Source organism: Lissotriton helveticus, chromosome 7 (genome assembly GCF_964261635.1).
Source record: "Lissotriton helveticus chromosome 7, aLisHel1.1, whole genome shotgun sequence".
NCBI classification, from domain to species: domain Eukaryota; kingdom Metazoa; phylum Chordata; class Amphibia; order Caudata; family Salamandridae; genus Lissotriton; species Lissotriton helveticus.
The window spans coordinates 55,072,707-55,090,496 of NC_136068.1; the positions used below are offsets into that span (position 1 = coordinate 55,072,707).

General features: G+C 45.6%; 1 protein-coding gene across 2 annotated transcripts in view; it reads left to right on the top strand.

The window, feature by feature from the left end:
* Window positions 1-926: 926 nt before the first annotated feature.
* Window positions 927-17,790, top strand: part of PHC1 (polyhomeotic homolog 1) — a 91,733-nt gene continuing 74,869 nt past the window's right edge. Inside the window, exon 1 of one of the 2 annotated variants that reach the window (XM_078651417.1) lies at window positions 927-1,086. In XM_078651417.1, the coding sequence (XP_078507543.1) occupies window positions 942-1,086 (145 nt within the window). In that variant the 5' untranslated portion in view covers window positions 927-941. The remainder of the gene's footprint in view (window positions 1,087-17,790) is intronic. The other variant, XM_078651418.1, reaches the window with a different exon arrangement.

Below are 17,790 nucleotides of genomic sequence, written 5' to 3' on the forward strand. Positions count from 1 at the left end.
TGCGGGGTGGTTAGCACCATGATGTAATTAAGCCCTCATGTCCGTGTTTCCCCCGAACTCCGATGTCTCCTCGAGTCCCCAAACCGCATCAACCCCCAAGCCTCAGGGATCCATTCGACGGGGGCAAGTCTGGAAATCCACCTCGCCCAGCGCGGAGTCAGTGACTCCAACACCGCCCCATCTCCTCCAAAGCCTGTGGGTGGGCTTTGGTCCTTCCAGCAACCTGGATACGAAGAGAAATCCGCTGAAGCAGAGACCAGCGTGTCCAAGGCCAGCTGAAATATATTCATTGAAAAAAACATAGGTTTCAGACACGTTATAGTTAGAAATTAGCATTTAAAAAACGGAATTTCTATGGTTTTGTACGAGTGAAATGTCCAGCTAAGTATAACACCCTTGAAATCAAAGGTTTTTTTCCGTGAATTTATAAGTTTTTTAAAATGCTAATTTCTAACTATAACATGAATTTATAAGTTTTTTTTTAATGCTAATTTTGAACTTTAACGTACCTGTAACCTATGGGTTTTTCAGACTATGACTATATATATATATATATATATACATATATATATATATACCATGTTAAGATATTTACAAAAACCAAGTAAAGAATAAGATGAAATGAAAGAGGGTCTCACAAAAACTGCCTTTTCTCCATTGTTTCTGGATGAGAGGCGAGCTACAGGCATACACCATTGAATTTGAACTTAGGATAACATTCTAAATCGTAACCGCACTGTCAAGCGACGGTTACCACGTTCCCTAGTCTTGTGCATTGGCACCTGTGCGAAGGTGACAAGCCGCTAAGCCTACAATTGATTCTATTCTATGGCGTTGTGCCGTGAACTTTCAATAAAGACTCATCTGACACCACACACACAAAAAAAAAATCCGTTCGGGTGTGTCACGTGACCCGGAAATAGACGCATGGTAGACCGGAAATGACGCGTATGCTGGCCAGAGGCAGACACAACAAGACAGAGGAGCGGTCCCGGCCACAGCCTCCGGCGCGGAGTGGTGGAGGCGGCGCTGCGGGGTCTCCCGGGGGCGCTGCAGGGGCGCGAGGGGCTCGCGGGCTCGAGAGAGGTAACGGCGCGCGCGCGCGCGGGGGCTGCGGGAGGGACGGGATGCCTGCAGACATTTGTGAGTGGACCGTATCACAACCGGGGGAGGGCGACAGCCAATGGGGAGGGGCTGTCAGTGGGGCGTGCAGTCCACCTGCCAATGAGGAGGCGAGGGCCCAAGAGTGAGTGTCTGCGGGCAGCAACAAATGACATGAATTTATGGCCCATCTATCAGCATGTTTGTTTTGCAGCTCCTGGAGGGGGTGAGCCCAACACCCTTCAGCTAGTCGCACGTTGGTTACTTTGTCCTTAAATCGGTATATTCACGTCTTACTCTACTAATGTCACCAATAACTCATCCATCCAGCATCCTTTTACTTTGAAATCCAGTCGTTTATTGTCCTGTCTTTGTCACTTCTATTTATATTTTTGTTTGTACATCCTGTGCTTGCTGCGTTTGATATTGTGCTCCTTTTGCCTGCGTTGTTTTGATTCTATGGCCTGCTATTTTTCGCCAGGAAGGGCTTTAGTCATTGTAAAATGTGTCATTTATATTCATATGTTTGCTTGTACAGTCTGTGCATGAGATTGTGTGCCTTTTGCCTGCGTCGCTTTGATTCTGTGGCATGTTATTTTAGTTTGTTCCATTGTACAGTGCTCTGACACCTTAGAGTAAAGTCTGCGCTTTATAAAAATGCATTAAATATAAATAATAAAAAAAAAAAAATCTATTCATCAGTGTTTCCCATACCCAGTGGTTTATCTCTGCATCCAACAGAGCCCCCACCCAATCGTTAATCCTCTCGCCTTTAAGAAAATCTTTCACCACCTTTCATGTGACCACATAGGTTAATTATATGTATACACAACCATCAGTTTACCCACCTGTCCTTACATCCTCCATTTCCTCTTCTCATAAATTATCTTATAAAACTTTCAAACTATACATACCTGTTGAGGGCAACTCGTTCCATCAGTCCAGAAACTCATTAGTTTATCCCTACGTGTGTAAGTATGTTCTTTTATTAGTTTACCTGCATGCCAATCGATCCAGCCGTCTGCCCATTTGCCCATCCAATCACCGGTTGTCCTGCCACACATTTCCATATCCAAGCAGCGCAAACCAGCCTCACCCACGTCTGTTGGTTAAATTGTCTGTTTATTAGTCTGTCATTTTAGTCGTCTGCCCATCTATTTCATTTGCTTCTTTGTGTAACTGCTTGCTGTTTGTATCGGCGCACTCATTGGTATGTCCATAGGTGTCCTCCTCCTTGCACCAGTGCATTAATTGATTTTGCTTGGCTGGTTGCCTGTTTGTTTGCATGCTCCTTGATTTGTCGTTCTGCTGTTTGTCTCTGTCAATCACTTCACCCTTCTGTTGGCTGCCCCCCCAATCTGTCAGGTGGTTTTCTTGTCTGTCCTTTTATTGATATACTTATCTGTTTGCTAGCTAGTATATACATTGATTCTCAGTGCTCTCTGGTTTTTAACCTGCCTGCTTTTTTGATTGTCATCTCTCACCAGTCTGTTTATTACTTTCTACATCTTTCCTTTGGTCATCCATCAATCAGCTGGTCTGTCCTATTGCATGCCTCTTCCTCCAACTGTGGGGAAATTCAACCGTCCTTATGCTAGTTCTCTCATTTGCCTGGCTTTATTCTCTTACGTCTCTTCCTGGGTTCACTTACACATTCACTTCTCTTTCTTTCAGTCTTCTTATTGCCTTCTTGTACTCCCTATCAGTTTACTTGCATATGGTGTGTTTTATTACCCACCTACACCTGCCTATACACAGCATCCTAAAAAGAACAAATTGAACAGTAGCACAGGGAATTGGTCGAAGTTAGCAGTTAGATTCTTTTGGTATATCAATCCACCTATTTCCCTTGACTTACGTTCTGTACTGTAAGTGTTCTGGGTTTATTTCAAAAGAAGCTGAAAACTTGGTTATTTAAATAAACTGTGCATGTTATGGCCTAACCGTACTGTAGGTATTGCGCCGGGACACTCCTTTGAGTAGCTGTGCGCACTATAAATGCCATTAATAATTTGTTCTTTCTGCTGTCTTTCACCTCTAATTGCTATACAACAGGTACAAATAGGTCTCTGAATGCATCTATTTTAGAACCCTGAAAGGATTCTAGGGATTTTGTTCCTTTTACCCCACTAGATTGTGACTGGTTACATTTGACTAGAGGGAATGTCCTTTATCTGCAACTGTTGACTACTTATCAATTGAACCATAAGTACTCGTGACATCACACCTTAAAAGATGCCCCTGCAGACTAACCGTGAATTGAAATTTAACTTTCCCAGCTTGTGAACTTGCAGGTCCAGTGAGTACAGAAACCTTTTATGTGTCTCTCAACATGAATGTTTTGACTTTTACCTGTTGTTCATGAGATACGAGCCTCGGGGCATGAGAAAGCTGTTGTGGAATTTCGTTGGGGGTTGATCTTCATCTAGCCCCCTACCCCCCGCCACTGTCTCACAGTTTGACTTTAGACCAGTTGGAGCCTTAAAGGTTATGGTAGGGAGACAGCGAACAGTACCCGGGGAAACCTGATTGCCGGATCCCTGTTGATTTGTTAATTTGAACACTAAGAACTTGCCTTTAGCACACTAAGTGAATTTCAATTACTTAATTGGGACGCTTATCCATTTTAGATTGTAGTTTTCCTACAATTTTTGGGTCTGTTTTGAGGAAAACTCAATTACACAGACTGAGACCCTTTTATGTATCTTGTTTTGTTCATGACTGCCAAGAAACTAGACCAGAAGGCAGACACACTTGATACATTGTAGTTGTCTGTGTATTTTCTCACTCTTTGGCCATTGTACTTCAACTGTCAGTCAGCAATGGAGGGGTGATGGGAAGTTAAGATCTGTCCATCACCCTCCATATAATTAACACTAAAAATAAGGAGAGACATGATCTACTTCGTATGTGTGGACGTATCAAGCCCACTTGTCTTTACTAATTGGTTCTGTGGCATTCATTAAAAGAACCCAGAACCTTCACCCACAGTTGTGGCATGCTTTATTGTCCGGTTTCCGCTCCTCACCCCAGACCTCGCAGGCCAGCATCACTTTGTGTTTCGGTTTGTGTAGGTTCGATTTTCAAATATATTAGAATTCATAAATGTTGCTCATCAGTAGCGCGCTCACTGTTATCCAGGTTCTAACTTAATTAGCTGCAGTGACAGATTCATACAGAGCCTCCAAGCATGTGAAATCAGTATACAAGCTCTTGGTTTGGTATGTTTCTGTTGATTGGTGGGTATGTCTTTTAGTATAACATTTTCAAATGTTATAGTTTCTGGTGGATCATATAAGGGGGTGGTGTAAAATTCGACATATTTTTCAACCCTATAATTTGTCTGTATTGATGTTATTTGCCCTTCAAAGAAAAAACTCAGTCATATTTTTCTACAGAATTGGTTGAGCTCCTTTCTAATATCAAATATTTCTTGGTTTTGGGTTGGCGCAAAACCTAATTTGTTTATCAGTTACTAGTCGTTTATCTCTAATTGTTCATTTTTTGTACTGTTAGGTTGATTCATAAATCTACTTGTCCTGTAATAAAAAAATGCTACGTAGTGCACCGACAAATTATGGCAGCAATCTCCTTATATAAAACCTCTGATATTAAGCTTTCTGATTATGCCAGGGCTTAGTAAAGTAGCGTTTGAATTCTAGCAATTTCCTTATTTTGTCACCTTTTCACAGATTACATGCAGGGGCTGCAGGTAGCGTTAAGCAATAGTTCCAGGGTAGGAATGCCCCTTGGAGTCTCTGCAAACATAATAAATTGCATATTTTAATCGTTTTCGCCAGCTCTTCTCGAATCTTTTCCGATACTGACAAAGGTCTGAAATTTATTCCTGACAAGGGCAGGAGTAAAACTTCTTTCAGCAGGGGTGTGGAATTTATTGAAATATCTACTTGTCCATGGGACAGGTTGCTTCATAAATCTACTTGTCCTGTAACAAAATCCACTTGTCCCTTTGGTGCCATGTTGTGCGGCGCAACATTATGGCAGCAACCTCATTATATAAGAGCTCTTATATAGCCTCTCTGATTATGCCAGGGCACATACCATAGTAGTGTTTGAATACTAGCAATCCCTTTATGTTTCTACGTTTCTGCAGATCTAAATACTGGGACTGAAGGTAGTGGTAAACAATAGTTCCAGGGTTGGAGTGTCCTTTTGAGTCTATGCAAACCTACTAACTTGCATTAAGGGTTTTCAAAAACTCTTCTCTAATCTTGTCCAATACTGAGAAATGTTGGCAATTTACTCCTGACAATGGCAGACGTAAACCTTCTTCCAGTGTTGGGAATAAAGTGGTTGGAGGGAAAATAAACTTTCAAACTCTCAGGTTATCGCAAGAGCAAATCTACACATGCACATTTGCTCATGCTAAAATGCAGTTCACAAATATTTTCTAGGAGTACTATTTCTTGCCCGACTGCTGTAAATTCTTGAGAATTCACGAAAGCCATATAGCTGCCCTTACTGCAAGGACATATCCCAAAGGTGCACTTTTGAGACTTTCTTTAAAAAGTGGGCCCCTAATTTGGTCTGGGTTAACCATGACCTTTTGTGTTTATTAGAATTCTCTCTCTGTATCGGCGGGCTTCACGGTGAGTGACAGCATTCTACTCTTTCACACAAAGTAGTTTTGTTCAGTGCCACTAACTAATGTAGCAGTGTATGCTTTTTTGAGACCAAAAGCAATTTTTGCTTTTGCCAATGTTTATTATAATGGTGAGGATCTAGCAGCTCACACATCAATAAGGTTTTATAAAAACCATGCCAAAACAAGTCACGCATTGCCAAAACTAAAAAGCTGAACACCATTTCAGACCTATTGGCTTCGCCAATGCTTGTTTATTTTTGTTTCCCAAAATCGTATTGAAACTGGTTACACTGATTTTCTAATATGAATATTTTGGAAAAATACTAGCATGCATCAACAGATTTGACTAAATGATGCTGCAAAGAAGTGGTACCTGAAATTTTACAGTAGTTTAGCACAAAAATGTTTTTCCTACTTTCATTTTTTAGGAACATTTATAGTGAAAGCAAATAATCATTAATCTTACTTTCAAGCTTCTGCAAATATTTGCATCTAATCAGAGAGCATTCTGGGAGCATTATGCATATCCTCATATTGCTAAACTTTTAAACATTGAAACCTTGTGTCCACATTTTTATACTGGAACCACTGTCAGTAGCGCTGTCAGAACTTACATTTACTGAGAGCGCTCAGCCTAATAAGAAAGGCTCTCAATTAATGAACCATAAATACAAGTTTGAACAGCATTAACATATGCACACAAATATTAACTTAACTGCAGGCAATGCCATTCCCTGATCCTTAATGTGGTACTGCAAACTGGCAGCCAAAGGGTGTGTGCTGCTGGGGGTTGGGCCTGCTTGTCCCAAGGACAAAATGCACATTAAAACTTGTTGCCCTTGACCCCAAACAAAATGTCCTGGGCGTCGGGCTATAGGAATTCCACATCCCTGTTTCAGGGTTGGGGGAAAATGTGGTTGGTGGGAAAGTGAACTTGTAAACACACACACAGATTTTCGCATGAGCAAATCTACTCTTGCATATTTGCTTGTGCTAAAAAGCAGTCCACAGATATTTTTCAGGAGTACGAATTCCTGACCTACTTCTGTAAATTCTTGTGAATACATGAACGCCGTAAATATGCACTAATGCAAGGACATAAACGTTGAGTGCAATTTTGTGTCTTTCTCTAAGAATAGGACACCTATTATTATTATTATTATTATTATTATTATTATTTTATATACATATTATTATATATATATATTAGATCTGGAGTTAACCAAAACCTTTGTTTTTATTAAAATTCTCTATTTCTATCCTTCGACTGGCTTCAGCTCTTTCCCAAGGTGCAAATCGCACTCAAAGTAGATTTGTTCAGTGCCAGGGACTACTTTGACAATGTGTGCTTTTTGAGACCAAAACATATTATTGCTTTGTCCCCTATGTTATAATGATGAGTGCCCGGCAGCTCCCACAAGGTTTTACAAAAACCATATCAACACAAGACACACATTGACTAAAGCAAAAGACTGACCACCAATATCAGACTTATTGGCTTTGCCCATGCTTGTTTATTTTCATGTTTCCCATTATCTTCTTGAAACTGGGTGCACTGATTTACCACTATGGATAATTTTGGGAAATACTTGCATGCATCAACACATTTTACTAAATGATGCCTCAAAGAAATGTTATCTACAATTTCACAGTAGTTTAGCAAAACATTTTTTTTCGAGTTGCATTTCTTTTATGAACATTTTGTTTTGAAAGCACAGTATTCTCAATCTTGTTTTCATGCTTCCGCAGCTACTTGCATCTAATTAGAGATCATTCTAGGAGCATTGTATGTAGCCTCATATTGTTAAACTTTTCAACCATGTGAACATTTTTATACTGGAGCCACTGTCCGTAGTGCAGTCCAAGCTTACAACATTTCCTTAGAGTGCTCTCCTTAATGAGAAAAGCCTTGTATTAATGAATCATAAATTGGAACAGCTTTAACATATGGACCCAAATATTCCCTTTACTGCAGACAATACCCTTCCCTGAACCACATGGTACTGTAAACTGGAAGCCAAAGGGTTTGTGCTGCAGGGAGTTGGGACTACTTGTCCCAAGGACAAAATAAACACGAAAACGTGTTGCCCTTGTCTCCAAACAATATGTCCTTGTAATATGGCTATAGGAATTCCACACCCCTATCCCAATGTCCCAATGTTGTACGTTTTATCCTGTGTTCTTTACTCCATTCCTGTGGCTTCCTCTTTCTAAAACTGTCCGAAGCCCTTCCTTTGAATGATCCCTTCTGGTTGGAAGCACTTTGACACAAAATAAAGAATTTGAATATAGGAAATAGCTTGAACTTTACCCTTCCCTATCGCTAATATCCACTTCAATGGTGTTTCATTTGCCTACCCTACTCTTCTTTTTGCTCCTGCAGGCTGGGGTCTGGAGTAATATCTGTAACGTAATAGTATGTAGTCTAGTGTTTGAATTTCTGGACGTCTTTAATTAATTTGGTAATTTTAGAATTTGGGAAATAATCTTTGTACTGTGTCAAGTCTTTTTTTTCTTAATTAAAAGTTAGTTTTCATATTGATATTTTACTACTGTTTCTACTTGCATCACTTCCGAAATCTGCTGAGCCATATTGATAATCAAAATTATCTAATGACTCGTACATTTACATGATATGTATGTATGGCCAGTCTTTCCTGAATTCGAGGGAAGTCCAAGAAAATGCAGGGATCGTTGGTCACTACAAAGCCCTTGGTGTTGCTTTTTCATTAAGATACTTTGTCATCATGGCCCCATTAAGGGGTCTTTTGATCTGGTTTCTTTTTAGAGTTGATGGTGACTTTCACTCATCAATTTATCACCATTTCTCATGATTTGTAGGTCTTGCCTAGCGTTGGAGCGCTCCTCGCTCTGCAAGGCGTCTTGTAATCAATAAAACATCTGTAGTGGGTTTGAAGCCACGCCCATCTTTTTGATTGGCTGGCGTCATCGTTTATGCAAAACGCTGGCCTCCGATTGAAAATGAGGCTTCTTTGTTACCGCCCTGTTTCCTTTTTGGACAACCCATCCCGACTGGAAGTTTTACTTGCAGTGTTATACAGTCTCCTTTAAATTAGTCGGTAAGCACTTTTTGTCCAACTTGTTTCATTCTGCTTTGGTGCGCTCCCACTGAGCGGCGTCCGCTAGGGACAACACGCTGACTTTATTTATTTTTAGTGTTTCTGTTCAGCGCGGCGCCCCCTTCAAGGACACCACGCTCCGTGTTAAAGTTCACCATCCTGTGATTCTAGGCAAATGTCCTAATTTCCCCATGCCTTAAAAAAATTAAAGATGTCCCACATGAAAGAGCGATAATTCGCCATTGCCTGCCCCAGCTCTGTGCTTTTACCTTACTAGCGGTCACAGAGTCCCCTCCTCCGCCCCTTGAGTACGTGTATTTCTGAGGGGGCGTGCGAGAGGAGTCTTTCCAGTCCTCGGGAACCTTTCGACTGCCAGGCATCACCCTTCTGAGGCAGCAACAGTATGGAGCTGCGGCACGTCTCGGTCACTGGAAAGACCCGTGAGGAAGCTTTAAAGGGCATCTTCTGCGTGCTCGGGATCCGACCTGGCCAGCTTTTCATCGGAATGAGACGCACATCGCTTTTGTTTCTGTAAATGCTGCAGCAGTCTTGTGGCTTGGCTCGTGTGCTGTTTTCCATCGGTCTCCGGTGCAAGACAAGCTGCGACGCCCCTTGCTCTTCGGTGTCCTCTTCTGCTACGTGGCTGCAGGCGATTGTAACGTCCTGGTGAATGTAGTGCGAAAGTGAGTACCAAATTCTGTTCTCATCGAGTTTGGCAAAGTATGAACGTGCGCAATGGGCAGCTTTGAAACTGCTGCCGAGAGGGGATAGTCCTAATCTCTATATTTTTTGCATCACTTTTGTAATTGTGATACAAAAACATATGGCACACGTTCAGGGCGCTTCCACCAGTTTCAGCGCACTTTTCCTTCCAGTGTGGCCTGTGAGCTGGACAGCCTCGGGTAGGGAGATGGGATTCAGAGTGTGGGGCAGAGAGCGGAGTTGGCTACATTAAGTGCATAAAACAATTTCCTCACACTGTATTGTTCACAGTACAAAGAACCCATGTAACTTTCCTCCACCCAACCTCCTTTAGAACCTCCTTTAGAGCAAGCAGTTGCAATGCAATAGCTCTCGCATTTACGCGAGTTTGAGCTATTCACAATGCCTTTTATTTTTGTTGGTATTGTAAATGAGAATGCATTTTATAAAAATTAAAGACCTTGTTATTTGCAATGTGAATAGTTAAAACATGCGTAAATGCAAGCCCTATTGCATTGCAAATGCTTGTTATGTGTGCTAGCACAGATGGTGGCATCAGGATATTGGCAATCTCATCAAAGTCAACCCTGTATCTTGCACCATCTTGAGACTTTATGGGTAATCAACCCAGAGGATTGTTTTTTTTATTTTGTACTGCTGCTCAGTGAACCAGTAAACAATCAAGGAGTGAGAAGTAAACAATAAGGGGGGGCGGAGCTTGACAAGCGCCGATGTAGGACGTGCTAGCCTTGAGCTCCGTGCTAAAGCCTCGACAAAATCCGACTATAATCCTGTTCCAGAAGTGCCCTACACCACAGATCGGAGGATTTGTCCCCGGAAGGCTGTCCCTGCATCTTACAGCCTTCGGTAACCCCAAATCGGTGAAACTCACCGATTTTCGGCAACGCGACTACTCCCGGCGGACCAGGCCGCAAGCCCCGGACTCGCCCAGCCCGCCGTGCGTCGCAGTACGTGCGGCCTCGCAGGCGAGACTCGACCCGGACCCCCTGGCGGAGTCGAAAGGCGGAAAAAACGGAGCCTCTCACCCCAAGTCCTAGAAAGACGCTCTCCGGGGCGGCAGCGCTCCGACAGTAAGGTACTTGGCCCTGCGGGTGTCCCCGGGCTTTCAGAGGTGGCGGAAGGCCTAGTACTCGGCAGCACGCACAAGTGTAGGCCCGGATAGGCCCTTCACGCCGAGTATTAGCACGAAGTGCCCCAGTGCGGTAGATACTGCAAAGAAAGGGATTTGGCCCCGCAGGTGTCCCCGATCCAGCGGAGGCGACGAGATACTGAGAACTCGGCAGCAGTCACAAGCGCAGGCCCAGGTATAATCGCACGGGCCCGGAGGGGCTACGACCACACGCAGAGCGGCCCCATTCCAGACCCGTGGTGCAGTGGTTGACTGGGTGAGACCTGCGGAGCGGCTGCGGCGACAGGACGAAAGCTTGATAGATTCCCTGGCCTTTGCTGGAGGGCACCTATAGATGGCCCCCGGACCCCTACCCCCGAGCCCACACAACTAGCTGCGCCTTCTACGGTGAGTCGTGGGGCCTGTTGTTGGAGATCTGACTCGGGGCCCGGCCCAGAGTAACTGTGCCCCCCCTCCTTGACAGACCTCCTGATTGACGGCCCCCTTGGGAGCACGGGGCGGAGCGGGGAGGTAGATCCTGCTGCGAAGGGGGGGCACTGACCACGGAGTCAGCAGGCAGACTACGGCATCAAGTAAGGAGGCACGTCCACATCTATGTGGGGCAGGCGGGCAGCCGCTGGCTAATATCAGACGTGGGACCTAGCACAAGATCGGATCTTCTACACGTTGGTGCCCCGGTGCAGTTGAAGCCTCTGGCGGGTCAGGCACTGGGGTGAGTGGCAAGGTTTGCATCAACGCACTCGGAGGATCACTACAGTGATAACATCAGGTACCCGGAGCTATCGCCCACTGCTTCGGCCCGCGACAAAAAAGAATCCTAGACATTCTGCACGAGTGGAGGTGGTGGGCGCACCCTGTTAACAGCGGCAGTCTTGTGCCAGGTGCCCCCCCCCCCCCGCTCGCTCTGCCCGCCAGGAGTATCCAGCTGCGGGCGGCCGGGGCGAGTTCACAGTTTGGCCTGGAATACCACCTAACAAGTTGCTACAATGGGCAAGGGCGACAAGACCCAGACGAAACTGGCGTTCGATCAGCGGAAATCGAGAGCGCAGGACTCCCCGGCTCCGGATCCGTCACAACAGTCCAGAGGTTTGGAGGGTTCAGTATACTTTGACATTAAAGACCTGCTAGTCACGATGGAAAAAGACCTGCAGGACAGCATGGCGTCGATAGGATCCAAAATTAACGCGTTAACTTACCGCATGGACCGCATGTCAGAGAGGGTGGACAAGCACGCGGAGCGTCTAGACATGTTGGAAAGAAGATTGACTGAGGTGGAAGAAGCGCAAACGGAGCTTGATAAGGATCGTACGCAACTCAACAGAATACTTCAGGTAATCCAAGACAAATCAGAAGATTTGGAAGTGCGCTCTAGACACTCCAACATTAGAATCACGGGAATTGCGGAGACAACTAATACTGGGAAAATGGAGCTGTACGTAGAGAAGCTGCTGACTACCCTGCACATGTTCATAGTGGAGAGAGCGCATCGCTCACTGGGCCCACGACCACGCACGGGTGCTCCCCCGAGACCCATCATTGCGAAACTGCTAAACTATAGAGATAGAAACACTGCACTGCGGCTGGCGAGGGAGAAAGGGAAGCTGCAGTTTGAAGGTATGGACGTCTCGCTGTACCCCGACTTCACGGCTAAAGTACAGGAGGAGCGGCGTCATTTCGCCCCGTACAAGCAGCAGATGCGGGACTTGGGTCTGGACTACGCCATGCTATATCCGGAAAAGCTTCGGATCAACCGCCGGGGACACTCACATTTTTTCACAGACCCTAAGGAACTCCAAAAGTCGCTGAAGGTTTGGTCCAAAGAACTGAGAAGCAGCCCTAGAAGTCAGGAGACCGAACAAGACCATAACAGTCATCTAGACGAGCAGGAATAGTGCATCGGCTCCTCCACATTCATCGTTGGGGACTTGACTTTCCTTTGAGGGCGTACTTAGGAGCTACCCGGGGACGACGGGGTGTGGTCCCTGAACTGATATATCGACGCAGGGGGGCCAGCTGAAGATGGGTCATAGACCAGTGGGACCCCAGAACTCTCTGGACATTGACCTGGACACTGGGTGAGAACTTTCCATTATGTTTGCCTTACTTGTGGGTTGGGGCGGCTTGGGTATCCATGGATGGAGAATGGTATACATGTTTAGATATAGTGGATCACCCAGGTCAGCTGATATTGTAGGGCTCAATGCGTGCTGGGTCACAATTTCCGGGGGATGTATATGATAAGTTTTTGGGCTCATGCGGATGCACTATTAGGAGGCTGAGGCGCGGGGCTGGTGCTTGAGATTAAGCTCCTTCGGAACTGTACTTGCATTCTTGACAACCTCTGCCCTAGCGCTTTCAGCACAACAGACTGCGGCTGCGGTCTGAGGGTAATTTGAGGGTCTGTTGCTGGGAGGGGGGTGGTCTTCTCATGCTAGGCTGTATTGGGATTGGTCTGCTGTGGGTGGGACTGGGGGTGCGGAGGGGGGTGTTTTTTCTTGTTCATTGCATGTTCTTTTGGGGAGTTCTGGAACTGTCTATCACCTGAGACTTGGTTGCTGGCGGCTACTGGGCCTCTTTCCAATGATCCGCATAGCGCTTTGTTATTATACTGTGATGTTGCTGCTACTGGGGGGGGTTGTGAGATCGGTCAAACTTCTGAGATGCTGCTGCACACTGCTCAAGACACTAGCGAAGTGTTTATGCACTGCACTATGTTGTTGACCCGGGATGATGGCTAATGCACATGGCATTGAAGCGGAGGGGGAGGCTGAGACGCTTAAAGTGCTAACTTGGAATGTCAGAGGCCTTAATGACCATCGGAAACTGCGTAAGGTTCTGAATTACCTCCAACGTCAGCATGTGGACGTGGCTCTTATTCAGGAAACACACCTCCCTCCCACGAGTAAAATGCTCCTTGTAAGGGGATTACTGGGCAATATCACACAGGCTGGCTTCACAACACACTCTAGGGGAGTTTTGACATGGGTCAATCCTAGAGCTAAGCTGCAACTCACGCTACTTCGTGCTGACCCGGAGGGGAGGTATGTGATTTCTAGGTGCATTGGGAAGGGGCATGACTTGATTGTGGTGAATGTGTACGGCCCCAATTACGATTCCCCTGATTTCTATGATACTCTGACCCGATATTACGGGCCTTTTGATGTTGACCGAATGATTTGGGGTGGTGATTTCAACTTGGTGCTTAATCCTGACTTGAATAGATCGGCAGGGCCTCCTAGACGGCCGGCAGCGGCTGCTCCACGAATGCTGGCGGGGATGGCGACGCTAGATATGGTGGATGTTTGGAGAGCCTTACATAAAGACAGAGGGGGATTCACTCACTACTCGGCCTTCCACGACATACATACAAGGAGAGACTACTGGTTGGCATCTCGCTCTGTCCTACAACACGTCAGATCCTGCACGGTCCTGCCACGCACACTATCTGACCACTCCCCGATACTAATTACACTTAACACTCCAATTAAGAGAATTCCTCCCTTCACATGGCGCTTCCCCCCGTACTCTCTCCTAGACGAAGTATTCAGAGGGAATTAGCGGAAGAGATCGACATATTTTTCACCGCTAATATAGGCACGGTTGACAGCTTCCAAACGGTCTGGGAAGCGTTCAAAGTATACATTCGCGGTATAGTCATGGCTAAACATTCCAGCGTCCTAAAAGCAATTAGACAGAGGCTGAAACACCTAGAACAGATCTGAGCTATTGAAAGCAGGCAGCAGGAGGGCACGATGGGAGAGCATGCAGACGAGCTCCACACACTAATCTCAGAATTCAACGAGGAGGCAGATAGAGAGGTCTGCCATATGGGCAAATACGCCACGGCACGCACATATGGCGAAGGAGAGCGCCCTGGAGCCCTTCTGGCCAGAATACTGAAGGGCAACAGGCAGCCACAGAGAATAGCGGACTTGGAGTTGGACTCAGGAGAAATCCTCACTGGGGAGGATGAAATAATAGCGGAATTCAGGGAGTTCTATACAAGTCTATATTCCTCCAAATCCTCACATGTAGAAGACCAAATAGACGATTATTTGAGTTACATAAAAATGCCGTTCCTGGCCAATTGGCAGAGGGACTTCCTTGCGATGCCCATACAGAGAGAAGAAATATCAGAGGCTCTAGAGAGTATGAGATCTGAGGGTGCCCCTGGCGTAGATGGCCTAACAGTGGGCTTCTACAAAGCGTTCAAAGATAAGCTCCTACCTCACCTGTCTGCTCTCTTTGACGAGATTTGCGAAGAAGGCGCCATGCCGCACTCAATGCGAGAAGCAATGCTAGTTACCATCCTTAAACCTGGAAAACCCCCTAATAAGTGTGGATCTTACAGACCACTATCATTGCTGAATGTGGATGCCAAACTATATGCGAAAGTTCTGGCTACTCGCCTGGCGTTGGTCGCCCCCGAGCTGGTAGCCCCGGAACAGGCGGGATTTATCCCTGCGAGGAACCTTACCTATAACCTCCGCACAGTTATAGGAGCTATACAGCACACACGACAGGACACAAAGGCAGTGGCAATTTTCCTGGATATGGAAAAAGCCTTTGATTTGGTTGAATGGCCTTTTATGCTAAGAGTATTAAGGAAACTGGGCCTGGGCGAACCATACCTGGCAATGCTGGCGGCGCTATATCATCGTCCTATGGCCCGCATCCGAATGGGAGACAAGGTATCGGCGCCAATCGCAATTAACAGGGGTACAATGCAGGGATGCCCTCTCTCGCCACTTCTGTACGCGTTGGTGGCAGAACCGCTGGCGTGTGCAATCCGGGAGTACCACAGACACAAAGCTATTAGTTACCCGACCTACAAGATCGGGATTTCCACGTACGCGGATGACACATTGCTCTACGTTAGAGACCCGGAGAACAACCTGGCCTCGATTCTGAGAGAGGTGGTGCGCTTTGGGGCCCTATCTGGCCTTAGGGTGAACTGGGCAAAATCAGTGGCATTCCCGTTGACCCCGATTACTGAGCACTTTGATATGGAGTACCCGCTTCAGTGGACCACGGAACCAGTACGATACCTAGGAATTAAGTTGCATACTGACCCAGATGTGCTGATTAGAGAAAACTATGGTGTGGCATATAGTAAGTTGGTCGATGATGTAGAAAACTGGTGCAGACTCCCGCTGTCACTCATGGGACACATCGCCATAATGAAGATGGTGGTTCTGCCCCGATTCTTGTTCCTATTCACGAATCTCCCCATTGTGCTGTCAAAAACGTTTTTTAGCACTCTGACGAAGCTCCTTATTAAGCTGGCTTGGGGAGGCAAGCAGCCTAGGGTAAAATGGGAAATTCTAAAGTTACCATACAAGCTGGGAGGATTAGGTGCTCCGGATCTAGAACGGTACTATAGGGTGGCTCAGGCCACACACCTTCACACCTGGATACACGGGAGCCCGGCTCTAGCATTACTGGGCTACTCAAAGAATCTCCCAGTTGCAACACGTAGACTGGTGGACATGGGCTTACTGACAGCCAGAAGAGTAGTAGCGATGTGTTGTATGAGAGGCCCACTACCAACGATAAAACAATGGTCCAGAGATATGATGTATTGCAGCACACAATCGAGATATTCAGCGTACTTTCCCCCCCCACCCAAGAATCGCCCTAAGAACTTCTGGGGACTATATAAGACTTACCTATATGCTCAAGATTCAGCGGAAGACACGCTAGAAGCTTCGCTAGAGGGACCGGCGCTTCCGGGAGACAACAACTAGTAGGGTTGCAGCTATGAGTTAAGTACGGATAAGTCACTTCGTTAACGGTAGCACAGGATATCACAGTAGACGACACGTACTAGTAAGCACGTATAGTTGTGTGAGGGCTTGAGACAGTTCCGGGAGGGAGGGAGTGGGGTGGAAGTAGAGGGGGGGAGGGGGGGATGTACATAATTGGGCATACACAGCGCGCATGCATCACTGCAGGGAAGACACTTCACAGTCACAATAGCTGGGGACATAGTGCCAAACGCTAATCTATGGCATACACATGGGGAAGGTTACGATTGACAACTCTACACATACGAAGTCTGTTATTGATATCCTCATGGAAGAAGTCGCCTCCAGACCCCCGGGTTGTTGGATAACTGGCTGTGTACCCATGTCCGCAGTACTACAAGGCATTTCCTACATATCCTGCTGCCGGCCTCCGGGTTGTAGGCAAGGTGCTGTGTAATCGATAATGGAGTTCAATAAAGTTTGTTTTAAAACTTAAAAAAAAAAAAAAGTAAACGATAAAGGAGGGATGGAGTTAAGATCTGTGCGCTTCCCTCAATATCCTTAACACAGAAAGCATTAAGTTGAGTCAGGATCTGTTTTGTATGTGACAAGATATCAAGCCCACTTGGCTTTACTGACTTGTTCAGCGGAATTCTTTATTTTAAAGGACACAGCACCCTCACCCATATTTGCACTAGGCTCCATTATAGGGTTTCCACTCGTTACCCCAGTCCTTGATGGTGTGACATGCCACAATTGCAGGTGAAGGTGCTGCGTCCACCGAACCAATCAGTAAAGCCAAGTGGGCTTTATACCTCTTCACATACAATATAAATGCGGTCTCACCTTATTGCTTCTTGTATAAACAAAATATGACGGTGTATATATTAGAGTGTACCGCTCAAAGCATGAATACAATATTTATTTACTTTCTTCAAATCTTATTAATTTTTGTAATGCACGGATTGTCCGCCGAATCTTTTGACTATAAAATCTGTTGTGCATGAATCATACCCATCATCCACCTTTAAACAGTATCTACATCAGTTGTATGCATCTGTAAAAATCTAACCTGGATAAAGATTCAATTTATTTTATATGTTTGGCTGACCACAATATATTAGGAATGATGTTAAATAACAATGTATTCACGCCTCAACAATTGTTTGTGCCTGCTCACTCTGGTCTAAAACCTTTGAAGCCAGCTCCTAGTGCCTGGGTTTGACCTCTGGGAAGAGAAGTGGATAGTGATGAGGAGACAGGATTGTATAACAAGTCAAATGAAGTGGGACTGAAGGGCGAAAGGTGTACAAGTAAGGCTAGGGCAAGCTGCGTCTTTCCCATCATTCATCATTATCCATAGATTGTGTTTTCTACGTCTCTAGTCTACTGTTAGTCAATGCG